This window comes from Cydia splendana, chromosome 4, assembly GCF_910591565.1.
Source record: "Cydia splendana chromosome 4, ilCydSple1.2, whole genome shotgun sequence".
NCBI classification, from domain to species: domain Eukaryota; kingdom Metazoa; phylum Arthropoda; class Insecta; order Lepidoptera; family Tortricidae; genus Cydia; species Cydia splendana.
The window spans coordinates 732,203-745,646 of NC_085963.1; the positions used below are offsets into that span (position 1 = coordinate 732,203).

Genomic DNA, 13,444 nt, shown 5'->3' on the forward strand with positions numbered 1-13,444 from the left:
CACATTTCTCAACTGATTCTCGTGAAAATTTGTAAGCAGGTTCGATAGAACTATTCTGTTTCGCTTTATCCGCCAAAATGGAATTGCCACCCTGCTGAAACTTTATTTATTTAAATTCCTATTGAATGGATTTTGCACCTTATGAAAAACCGTATAGAGTAGTAAATAACATTTTACATCTGACTTAATGACATCTTGTTTTATTCGCTTTAATTGTACAAAACGCGTATCTCGACAATGCAATATTAGGTAGTAAAACAGTCAACAATCAAATTAATTAAATAGGGTAAGTACGTCACGTGTGACATGAACAGACAAGGAAAGCAAGATTAAATGCATTGTTTCTCTTTCATCTTTCAATGGAACGCTTTTACCCTCAAAGGAGGCTAGTGGTCAATACTAAACTAAAAGTCCAATCTTAAAAAAAACATGATGGGTCACTGACCTGTCCCAGTAAAGTGAGGTAGTGTGCGTGAAGTGCGCTTGTGTGTGAAATGGGGTAAATTGACAGAATCTGAAATTTTACCCACCGCTACCGTCGCCTTAAGAGAATTAAACGGCATCGTTAATTTTCAAAGAAAAATATTTTTTTGCTTTTTTTTTTACAAAAAAAATAAATTTAAAAAGTAATTAAATGAAGCATATAGCTTTGTTGTAACACGTGCATTACATTTAACTCAACCAAACAATTGAAATCTGTGACATATCAATGTCATTTCGAACATCGATCGACCGAGATTGTACTTAAGTTTAGTAGCAAATGTATGAACTCATTCTAAACACTAATCAATATGTAAACCGGCCCTAAGGCAAGTGTACACGCTTGTAGAGGCCTTATAGGAAAAAAATAAATTATCGATTATCTCCGAAATGGAGTTAATTAGAATATCGGTGTCTTTGAGAAAGTTACTTGATTTAAGCTCAGGAATGCACCCTTGAAATTAACGGAAATCAAAAAAAACACGGTGTATGGTAAATTCGTCTGCGTAGAATGATGATGTTGATTGATAATTAAACTGAGTTATGCTATGCTGACTTAAAGCACGAAGAGGTAACAGGCCAAAAAAAACGAAAAAAAAAACATAGAGTTACTTTTGCATTTATAACATTAAATAGGGATAATAAGAGAAACAAAAACTTGGTGACGTCGCTCTTTACTCATGGGTAGACACCCGGAACCCTATTTATGATTTACCTACTAATACTAAACCTCCACTGCCCGTCTGTATGTCGGATTATACTCATAGAGCCTGCAAATAACTAAAATTAATAATAACGTGTTACTTGGTACGGAAATGTCAAAAAGTCCGACTCGCACTTGGCCGGTTTTTTTTTTAATTCTATAACGTAAAAGTCTTATTCTTTGTTAACATACCGCTTAGTTACATACACAAAGTCCTATCTTATCTGATACTTATATTATTTGAAATAGGTAGTATCTGACAGTTTGAATACAACAATAAATTTTAATAAACATTGCGTGATTATCATACTCATCATCACTTAGCGTTTTTGCTTTAGCAGTTTCTTTCAGTAGATCGGCTATACAAAATATATTTAAAAGCTGATCCGTTTTTGTCATAAATTGATATTTTTCAATACTTTTTTTGTGTAATCTGAAATAGATGGCATTAAATAAAGAAAATCGGCCAAGTGCTAAGTCGGACTCCCCCGGAGCCCTACTTAGATATTAATTTTATTTAGTTTTTAGTATTTGTTGTTATAGCGGCAACAGAAATACATCATCTGTGAAAATTTCAACTGTCTAGCTATCACGGTTCTCGAGTTACAGCCTGGTGACAGACACGGACAGACGGACAGATGGACAGACGGACAGACGGACAGCGGAGTCTTAGTAATAGGGTCCCGTTTTTACCCTTTGGGTACTGAACCCTAAAAAGTCCAGTGGCCGAGACCGGAATCTAATCGGCGCTTCAGCTTACGCGACTAAGTACGGCCTGACCACTTAGATCACGGCCACTACGGACCCGTCCACCGCCCAGTCCCGTCTAGTAGTATTATGATTATGCAATCATTGAAAAGCTGTGCTTTTTTGTATGTCAAAATTGGCTTTACAGCTCAGATCTATATTTCGATCGCGATGCAATAAAATATTAGAATGAATAATTTAGTATCACATTTAACGTTGTGAACCCGCTTCCAGGTTAGAGAAAATATGTTTTAGTGAGATTAATAAAAAAATCCTAAACAGTCCAACGGTGGCTGCTAAGTCAAAACTAGAAAAAACACTACAATCGCAATACTCTGATCCACTTTTATACAAGTTCTTATACACTTAACAATACAAACATGACATAAATTCGCGTCACAAAGCAAACGGACAAAGAAGAACAATTTTATCATTGTCTGAATGATCCCGACTTATCAGGGCTATCCGGCAGTCTCTATACTGTGTTCAAACGGAATGGCTGGTAATAACAAGTGGGGATACGTGGTGTGTTTTGGGACTATTATTACATTCGTAAGTATTTTATGTAGTATTTTTTTATAATGTTGTAGGACTCGCAGATAGAGCGGCTACAGATACAACAATATTATGAAACGCCCCGAAAGGCCCAATGCGCATTGCAATACAATATACACTCCATTTTAGTCTAATTAGAACTTTTTATAAAAAAATAATTTGTTTTCATTCCTTTAATTTTATTTTTTGAATAGTAGAATAATAGTGTCAAAACAAAGTAAATTGATTAGTTCTTTTTGTGTCGATTTTAGATAGCCGGCATCGGCCATGTGAATTCATTTGGGCTCATCTACAATGACTTTATAAATGAGACGCATTCAACAGCGAAGTCCCTAACGACGGCGCATGGAGTCTTTGCCGTCATGTTAGCCATAGGAGGTAAGTTACACGAAAGTACTTCACTCTAAGCTGGGTATCGTCATGTTTTGTCTCCTACTAAGACCTTGTCTACAATGAATTTATGTAGATGAGATCAACTCGACTACGACGAAAGTCAACGCAACAACGTCTTGAAAGGCTAAAACATGGCGTATCTCTAACTCTTAAATTGCATAAGCATCTGAAACGGTAGAAAATGTAGAAATTATTTACTTTGACGTTTAATAAAAAAATCTTCATCCGCCTGAGGTCGTTGTGCCTATATGTACTATCGCATATATACTATATACCTACCTACCTACATACATACATTACTGTCTGTTTATCAAGACACACTATTTACATAGCTTTTATGTTCACATAAGTACAAGAATTATTTATTTTTATCCACTCTATACGCCACGAAATTGTGAAATTACACAGGCGCTAAAATAAGCTTTAAACATTACGTAATATTGATAGAATGTAACCTAACATTATTGAATCATTAAATATAATATGAATATATTTAATGCAAAAAACACCTACTAGAAAAAAAACTCTAGATCAAATTAATCATAAAATAAGTGTAAATAACATTACTTACTGCTCCAATAATCATCTTTCCAGGTCTGATTCTCAACCTAGTATCCAAGAAGCACTCCCTACGCTTGGGAGGTTTTTTAGGAGCAGTGACATTCACAGGCGGCTCTGTCACCACCATATTTATATCCAGCACCAATCAGCTGCCTCTCACCTTCGGAGTCGTCCAAGGCATTGGTTTTGGCATGATGGTTCCAGTGTGCTACGCCACTATGAATTACTACTTCGAAAAGAAGAGAAGAACCACAGTTATGAGCGTGTGCAAAGCTGTACAAGGGATAATACTAATGGGATACCCTCAATTGCTCAGAAAGTTAGTTTCAAGCTACGGGTTCAGAGGAACATTACTGATAATAAGTGGGATATCCTTGCACACTGTACCGGGGATGGCTGTTATGAAGACTGATAAGAAGCTTGTGAAAATAAAAGCAGCAAGTATTCTTCCGTTTGATGTTTATTGTTTTCCGTTTTAGATATTGAAGGTAATAATGGGATAAATGTTTCAGATGGTAATGATGTAGAAGAAGGAAAGGGAATGGAAGGAAAGAGTAAAGAAAATGTGAAGTTGTTAAATCTTGCAGAAAATGAGGTTACTAAAGAGGATGCTCGTAGCAACTCGAATAAAATCAGGTAAAGTAATATTAATAATATAATTGACAATTGCAAAACCATGATGTTTTACAGCCTAAATACTGATACTGATTTTGTACTGATACTGACTGAAGTAGCATGACAAATCCGAACGTTTCCGAAAAAGTACGATGGAAACGGATTATTCACTGCATGCCTATTCAATGCACTTCATTAATAAGAAATAAATAAATATTATAGGACATTTTTTATACATTACTAATTGAATATTCTTTTCGATATAATTTTCAGAGACTAATAAATTGATATTAGTCCAAGGCTACATTTACAATTTTAAAGTAAATTATAACATTAAAATAAATATGTGTGGAACTCAAATACATAAAAAAAAATTACTAATAATTTCAATCGGGATGTTTTTGTTTTTGTTCTTCTTAATTAGAAAAAGGACTTAACTTATTATAAGTTCAACGCTGACTGTTCAATAATTTAATACAATACGTTAAAATAATTATTTCAGATCTCAGATAGCAGAGTTCTTCAATTTGAAAGTGCTGAGGGATCCAATTTTCTTCAACATCTGCTTGGGCCAAAGTTTCGTCAACTTCTCAGACATCACTTTCTTTGTCTTCCAGCCGATGCTGTTGTTTCAATACAGCTATGATAAAGTAAGTGCCTCGCAACAAGTTGCGGCCATTTTCATTTTCATTGATTGAGTTCACAATTTGTTGAAAATTTTAGGTCACAAAATAATTCTCTGAATTTAGAGCTAATTCCCAGTGGTAGCGCTTTTGTACGTCGGCATTTATTAGTGTTTTATTTGCTTCAGTCTCAATTCACAGTCCAGGGTTTCAATCAAATAAACTTTCTTTTTACCATTGATTGAAGCCAAATTTGGAGATTTCTTTTTATGAGTACGGAGGGAATTTTCATAATGGGGGAATTCTCCCTGGTCATAAGTAAGAAAGGGTTATACACATACAGTTCTGTTTCTATGTTAAGATTATAATCATTAATCGTTTGCGACGCGTCATCGAGAAACTTGTCGGTATTCACGAAGGTTGATATTGGACAGTTGAGGACCAATTGAGGGGTGGTAATTGGAGAGAGAGAGAGAGAGAGAGCGAAAGAGAAAGAGAGAGAGAGAGAGGGAGAGAGAGACTTTAGTAAGATGAACACGGAGAGTAATAAAATTATTTTTTATTATATTATCAGAGTGAAGTAGCAACATGCATCTCAGTGTGCGCTGGCGCCGACGTGGCGGGGCGCTGTGCGCTTGCGCTGCTTAGCAGCTTGATCCCCGTCAATACCAGGCTACTGTTTTATATCACCACTCTACTCACACTTATCACTAGGCTGGGTAAGTGTAGTCCACAAGTAACTTGTCTCTGGTGAAATTTATTGAATTATAAACGCAGTCCTGGCGCCTATATTCAGATACGGTTTTTAAACTTTCAAGAAGAGAGCGTATCGTAAAGACCCCTCAGGTGTTGGAAGTATCCACGAGCGAATCTAATTAGATTCTTAACTTACCATCAGACAATTTGTCTGCTTGTTTGTCTCCTAAATATATTTTTTCTGTATTGAGGTGTACAATAAAGAGTATTGTATTGCATTGTATATGATAAACATTATAATAATTATTATAATTGGTTTGGCTGACGAGGTAACTGCTATGTGGGATGTTAACTTGACGATAATTATTAATTATCCAATAGTCGTGTCACTGAACGATCTCGTAGCGAAGAGTCTCGATCAACACTTAGTGAGACTCTCGCTAGATGGCTTTAAATATTTATTACATTTAAAATAACTCTTGGTTTAACCTCGGTTTGAACTTGGTTTAAACTTGCAGTGGTCCTCCAAATTCGTTCCATCATCTGGATGTGCGTGGTCACCGGAGCGCTAGGGGTGCTCCGTGCGTGTCTCCACGTGGCCAGCCCGCTGGTGGTCGCCAACCACGTCAGCCACGCCGACTTTCCTGGCGCGTACGCTCTCTTCATGCTGTCTACTGGCGTGGTCAACGTTCTGTGCGCCCCTTTAATAGGTACGGCAGCTATCAGCACTATCATCATCATCATATATATAAAATCGAAAAACCAGAACGGGATAAAAAACGAGGGAAGAAGCGAGATGGCGCCTTACAAATTTCTAAAAAAGTTTTTGACACGTTCCTCAAATACGACGCACGTATGATAAGAAAAAACTGTTTCAATCTATTAACTAAATATGAGAATAGAACTAGAGCATAAAAACTATTTCTTTCGATACGTATTTAATTTACAATAAGCAAAAGAAATTTTCATAACAATCTTTATTTTACGACGATCGGACGTTTCTCGGCAACTCTCGGTTAGTTTCGTTTCGGTGGTGCTACAGACTCGGCCAAATTATTCGTAAGTTAAAGTAACCTAAATTATGTTTGTCATGTTGGTATACAGTTATTTCGGCGTTTTTTTACACGAAGTAAATTAAAAAGTGCTGTCAACCTCAACCTTAGTCTATAGCCTAATATACGAGTGACTTATGCCATATATGACTTATCATTATCAAACAAAATAATATTATCATTTGTAGTTTGTTGTTTTAAATTTCTTTTTAAGTTATATTATTCAGATTGACTTTCACGGCTTCGGCAAACATTGCTATTCGTCCGGGGAACGGGCTGCCGAGACGGGCCAAAAATACAAAGTTGATAGTAAGTTATAATGTAGGTAGATAAAGTACATGTTCAGATATTTTTGAGTGACCTGATGAGAATAAGCAAATGTACAGTCAGCAGTCAGCCAAATATCTTAATATAATTTTGTTGCCATAGAAATAAGGATGTGTTCCGATATAGTGGCGCAATGTTGAGAGACCAAAGCTAGCCGCTTTAGTGGCTCGGACACTTAGAGAGAATGGGAGAGGATCGTGCCGTGAAGAGAGCGTACTTGGGACAACAAAATGGGACACGCCCGAGTGGACGTCCTAGGTACCGCTGAAACGACGTAGTTGCTCAAGACCTGCTCAACCTCAACCATGGCGTTGGCGACTGGCGAGAGCTATCGCAAGACCGAGAAACATGGCGTATCTGGTGTCGGAGGCCAGGACTCACTTTGGGTCGTTGCGTCACCGTAGCCGTAGTAAGCAATGTTAATATCCAGAAAGGTAAAGGGGGCTATGTTTGTATGAAAAGGCGATTTATGGGCGGTGGTCGTCCATATTCATCTTAAGGCGGAAATTAATCTAATGAACGTTTTTGCAACTAGGCTTATAAAAATAAATAATCATTTTATGTTGAAACAAGTTTTAAATAAATACCTACGTAGGTAGATGAAAAAATACAATCTTGCCTTTTATCAATTCACATAATTTTAGTAGTAGTAGTAGTAAACTCTTTATTGTACAAAAAGACATATTAAAAATAACATACAATTAGTAAGAAGTACAAAGGCGAACTTATCCCTTTGAGGGATCTCTTCCAGTTAACCTTTGAGTAGAATTGATAGATTGAGTTGAGTTGAGAATTTTTTGAGAAATTTGCGAACTAAGTTATCCAAATAACGGCTACAAATAAGAAATCCCTATCACAGTTATACTTAAACCCTGGCAGGGTTGAATACATAATAATGTCGGTATTTAACTAAACATAAGACAAACTTTTTATTTCATTTACGCGAGCGGAGCTGCGGGCCCGTCTAGTATTGAATAGTTTTAGGTAGTCTAAGATGCAGTTTCTTTAATCTCAGCAGGTACGATTCAATATATGAATAAACTTCAATGTATTAATGATATTAACTTGACAAAATTAACACTGATGACCATTCTTATAGGCAACTAAGGGTGGTTATAAATGTTCTGAACTTTTAGAATATTAAAATGGCAGACATCAAGACATCGTAGCTAGTATACACAAACAATTAATTAATATCTGACTTGCGTTTGTGGACTTAATACAGTTAGCAGCAGAAGTTCCAAAGCGGGCAGGTGTGCAAAATGATATTGACGCGACTTTATTGTTAAGGGAATAAGAGCATGTCAAGGTAATTTTGAACACCTCACACCCGCTTAGCAACTTTTGCTGCTGACTGTACCACCATGGATAATTTTATTTTCGTTCATTATTTACATGACATTAAAGTGCGAATATACCAAGACATTTATACCGCATATTTTTGCGTCATCAGAAACCCGCTTGGATCCTAACCTAACATCGTTCTCTAAAGTGGATCCATGTGTGACAAAGAGCCAGTGAGTGGGGATAGTATGGGACGTATGTAAATAAGTTTGGAGAGTTACGCATTACGTACTTTAGTAACTAGGAGTGCTCTTGCAAGGAGTGGTAGCCTTTTTGTAAAATCCAAATACATTTTAATAGGCAAACGGAGAGAACCAATCAATCAATTCATTATTTTTGCAATTTAAAGGGTTGATTTAAAGGACAAGCTATAATTTTAATAAAATCTTACAAAATATTCACATTTTCATAGATAAAAGCCGAAACGTTTTGATGCCTTGGATACCTGCCGATATTACTTATAGATTTCTTTGAAACAATGAATTTTCAAAGATTTAACCAACTTTGGGATAACAAAATGATGCATAGTGAATAGAGAATATTTAGTTTAAGCGATCTCTAGGCCAAGAAAACTGTGACCGCTGGGATACGCAACAATAAATTAATTGATGTACATTTCAGGACTACTAAAAGACGTGTACTCGGACTACGTGCCAGCATTCTACGCTCTGGCGGCCTGCTGCGCGCCGTGTCTCCTGTGCTGGCCTATAGAGTACCTGCTCACACGAAACTCATCATCATCAACATCCTAGCATTGTCTCGGCATTTTTGCTACGGCTTAAAGGTGATGTAGCACATAATATGGGGCACTTCAAACATGAGTATAAATTCGACGTAATAGTGGAAAATAAGTAGTGTAAATTTGAATGTGACCAAATAATCTTGTGATATGATATATTATACAATATAACTAGATATTAACCCTTTAATGCTCAAAAAATTTTCAAATGTTTTCTGCTTTTAAGCACATAAATGAGTTCTTAGGGGTAATATAAAGTACAGAAAAATAATAAAAAAAATATTTTGTATATGATCTTCTCGAAAACATATGTTAAGAATACTCAACATTGCCCAACTTTCACAATATCACCATTGGCAACCAATGTTGAGTACTCTCAACATTGCGCATGATTTAGAGATAATGAAGAAATAAAAAATGTATAGTTTTTAATAAAAAGTTTCTATTGAGCGTCATGAAAAGAGTAGAAACCATTTGTTTTTGCTACTAGGCGAGACATAATATCAATTTTGAATATGTTCGTATATCCTATTTTGCAATACGTTCAAGGTGTACACTGATTTTATATACTGAACTACAAGATGTGGAGGTCTTGGAACTTGAAGCTTCTAAAAAAAACAGGGCCCAGCCCTGTTTTTAGGTTTCCATACCCAAAGGGTAAAAACGGAACCCTATTACTAAGACTCCGCCACAGTCTGTCAAAAGGCTGTATCTCATGAAAGTCATGAACCGTGGTAGCTACAGCTACACAGTTGAAAATTTCGCAGATGATGTATTTCTGTTGCCGCTGTAACAACAAATACTAAAAAGTACGGAACCCTCGGTGGGCGAGTCCGCCTCGCACTTTTCTAGTTTCTTTTTAGCAGCTCCATTGCTAGTTGTGTTGTAGTCTTAATTTATTCAGTAGCATAGTCTTGTCAGTAGCTCCTGCTTGTCGCCGATACAACAACCAGACATTATTTAGGTACTTTTATCTATAAAATCTGGATATCCAAAGAAGTTCGTAAAGCTCATTCGCCAATTCCACGATGGTATGAAAGCGCAGGTTCAACATGAAAACGAACTCTCTGAGGAGATCCAGGTTACAAGCGGAGTGAAGCAGGGATGTGTCATGGCACCCACACTATTTGCCATATACATGCTTCTCAGTGGAGACAACTAAATGTGAGGGGCCTGAGAAAGGTGTCTTAAAAAAAGGTGTCTTTTTGCACAACATTTTACACCTGCAGTATATGGCGAAAGTTCACCTTGAAATCGTATAAGGCCCTACAAGTACAGTATAATAACGCGTTTAGGGCGCTGATGGGGCTGCCGCGATATTGCAGCGCGTCAGGGATGTTTGCGGAGGCGCATGTGTCGTGTTTTAAAGCTACCATGCGCCTGCGAGCCGCGTCCCTGGTGCGACGCGTGCGCGCCAGCTCCAACAGCGTCCTAGAAATGATTGCGGACAAGTATTGTCCGTATATCACATTTTGCTGCGGACTTCATACGCCCAGCAGCACTGTGGTAAACACATTGAGAAATAGATGATGGTTGTCAATGTGCTTACCACGGTTGCTGTAATGTTGTAAATTATAATATTAAGTATGTGTTTAGTGTTTGTTTAATGATAAATGATAATGCCTGTATTTTAATTATGTATTTATGAGTCACAGATACTTGAAATAAATGAATTTTAATTTTTTTTAATTTAAAGGTTCAGGGCGAAGTCTAAAGTGCGACGAGTCTCCATATTAGAGATACTCTACGCTGACGACGTATGCCTCATGTCTGGCAGTATGGCGCATCTCCAAAGCTACGTTGATGCATTAAACCGCTCTTGCCAACAATTCGGGCTGGTAATAAGTATTTCTAAGACACAAATCCTCAACAACCACCCTGTGGAGTTGAATCTGATTCAAAACCACTGAATCTAGATGGGACCACTAGATGAAGTCTTATTTTAAATATCTTGGGATCCCTATACGACATGACAACACCCTGGCTTCAGAAATACCATCTCGCATCGCCAAAGCCGCTCCCATGATATCAAGTTTGAGACTAAGATAAGCATCTATAAGGCCGTAATAATCCCAGTCCTATATGGCGCAGAGACACGATACCTGTACAAGCTAGATATCAAAAGACTAGACACGCACCACCTAAGATGTCTAATGTTTAGGTACTCAGAATTAAATGGCAGGACCGTATTCCAAACTCTGAGGTTCTGCGTCGTTCCGGGATGTACGGCATAGAGGCACTATTGATGCAGCGTCAGCTCAGGTGGTGTGTGCATGTTCTTCGGATGGACGATCGCCGCCTGCCTAAAGCTATATTCTACTCAGAATTAGCAGAGGGCAAGCGGAAGCACGGCGGACATGCTCAAGCGTCACCTAAACGTGTGTGATATCGATCCTGCACGTTGGGATGGGAAGAGCTCGCTGCAAAACGGTCATCTTGGCGGTCCACCATCTTTGAATTCATCAAGTCGTGGATGTTGCATCGTCCCTTATATTAACCTTATCTTCGCACTGTTAAAATTACTTAACAGCCTAACAAGAATGTACTTTATTCATAGTGTCGCAGTGTTAAGAATGCTCAACATGCGTTACACTAAGTATATTTCTACGAATCTCGCAATGTTGAGCATTCTCAACACGCATAATGGTAACCAAGTCCTGTGTTAGTTAGGCGTCTATTGTGTTATAAAAACATAAAAACACAAAGCACACACCCTCAAGAACACATTGCAATAGTATTTCAATCGACATTATAGGTAATAATATTTTTTAATATTTTTTAATTAACTTGCGTCCTGAGGTCAATTGCTGTCGTGGCACCATTTTGCCATTAACTGTCAAAATACGTGCGCCTGGGCAATAATCTCACTCGTCAAAGATGCGTTAGGTTTTAAACTATCATTTTATTAAAAAAAGTACTGAGTTTAAGTGAAAATTACGTTGCAATATTTTTTTGATTCTAATGTTAAGCATACTTAACATTGCGAATTAAAGGGTTAACGTGAGTATATTTAAGATGTAAATATGTTTTGTTGATTACCTTAGTGATACAAGATATTACAGATCACATAGAAACTGGAACATTTCATACCATTATTGATTAAGTACCAATTCATTCCTCACATTTAATATCAATATCTTCAACTAGCTTTTTATTTGATTAATAACATATCTTAATTCATGCATGTATAAGTTTATAGCACACGCCAACACACTTTCATGTTTGTGATTTAAATAAAAAAATAATTTAAGTATATAGTAGCATAATGAAATCAATTAACCTTGACTAATTACAGGTCCTGAAAAATGTACATGCAATAGTTAAGTCATTGTTTTTGCAATTCTTAAAATAAAGCTTAAAATAAGGCTACAAGAATATTGTTATACATAAAACCCCCCTAAAAATATTAAGATTTTAACAATAATTCATTTGTACCTATTTTAGTACTTAAGTTTTATATCTTGTACTCAGTTGATAAGGTATTTTTTGTGGCGATAAATATTTTTCTGATTCTGATAATATTTACAGGACACAAGACCCCCGGGCGATCCGTCACCAGATCCGGGTATCGGATCTCGCGCTATTGTATAGAAAGAAAGCCGATCGAGATGCGAAGGGAATTAAAATTAGCTACTCGTCTGTGGCGGATCCTAGAAACGTTGTTAAATGTATAGGAATCATGTCAAAGCGTTAAAGTAGCTACCAGATTCTAGTACAATTATTGTAAATATGAAAGTTTGAATGTTTGGGTGTTTGATCTAAAGTAAAAGGACAAGTTGTAAAAGATTAAGTCTCCGAACGAAGTCGTAGGCAAAGGTAATAATATCTCATTATCTTGTTACACAACTCGAATGAGACAGAAATGTCGATATTACAGCCCGCATACGATAATATGTTACTTCCCGGCGAGCCAGACAAGTCAATATTGCCGCCGTGCGGTTGGTCAATAACCAAATAGACAGTTATTTTGATATATCCGATGTCATTAGTTAGAGATTAGCCAAATGATCATTTTTAGGGTTCCGTACCCAAAGGGTAAAACGGGACCCTATTACTAAGACTCCGCTGTCCGTCCGTCCGTCCGTCTGTCACCAGGCTGTATTTCACGAACCGTGATAGCTAGACAGTTGAAATTTTCACAGATGATGTATTTCTGTTGCCGCTATAACAACAAATACTAAAAAGTACGGAACCCTCGGTGGGCGAGTCCGACTCGCATTTGTCCGGTTTTTATTTACCTGCCACCTAGATATTGTTGGTGACTGACGGTGATATTTCTGGGACATTTTATTTAAAGTTTTTTTATTTAGTATTTTTTTTTTTATTTCTACTCAGAGTAACGAGACATCAATCTATCTAGTTTATATGAGTGCTTATTTACCTAGTATATACAATGCTTTGAAAAACTGGCACAAACAGTCTTAGTACTCAATCCATACTAATCCCTACTAATATTATGAATGTAAAAGTAACCGTCTGTCTGTCTGTTACCTCTTCACGCTTATACCGCTGAGCCCAGCATTTAGATGAAATTTGGTATGGGTATAGTTCGAGGCCCGCGGAAGTATAAGGACTGTTTCTAGGGTTCCGTACCCAAAGGGTAAAAACG

General features: G+C 37.0%; 2 protein-coding genes and 1 long non-coding RNA gene across 7 annotated transcripts in view; 2 read left to right on the forward strand and 1 right to left on the reverse strand.

The window, feature by feature from the left end:
• Window positions 1–946, forward strand: part of LOC134789644 (uncharacterized) — a 369,764-nt gene extending 368,818 nt beyond the window's left edge. Inside the window, exon 2 of the long non-coding RNA XR_010144099.1 lies at window positions 810–946. This is a non-coding gene — a long non-coding RNA (uncharacterized LOC134789644). The remainder of the gene's footprint in view (window positions 1–809) is intronic.
• The window catches only part of LOC134789635 (solute carrier family 12 member 6), a 509,818-nt gene that overhangs the window by 338,828 nt on the left and 157,546 nt on the right, over window positions 1–13,444 (reverse strand). The gene's annotated exons all lie outside the window — the stretch shown is intronic.
• On the forward strand, window positions 2,354–8,865 carry LOC134789639 (monocarboxylate transporter 9-like). The gene is made up of 8 exons (XM_063760229.1): window positions 2,354–2,482; window positions 2,737–2,863; window positions 3,473–3,880; window positions 3,952–4,075; window positions 4,557–4,704; window positions 5,252–5,396; window positions 5,892–6,083; window positions 8,718–8,865. The coding sequence occupies exons 1-8, from the start codon at window positions 2,372–2,374 to the stop codon at window positions 8,846–8,848; spliced, it is 1,386 nt and encodes a 461-aa protein (XP_063616299.1). The 5' UTR covers window positions 2,354–2,371; the 3' UTR covers window positions 8,849–8,865.

Coding starts and splice junctions, on each gene's coding strand:
- LOC134789639 (XM_063760229.1), top strand. CDS start 2,372: ATGATCCCGACTTATCAGGGCTATCCGGCAGTCTCTATACTGTGTTCA. Junction 2,864..3,472: donor CGTCATGTTAGCCATAGGAG/GTAAGTTACACG, acceptor TCATCTTTCCAG/GTCTGATTCTCAACCTAGTA. Junction 5,397..5,891: donor CACACTTATCACTAGGCTGG/GTAAGTGTAGTC, acceptor TTAAACTTGCAG/TGGTCCTCCAAATTCGTTCC.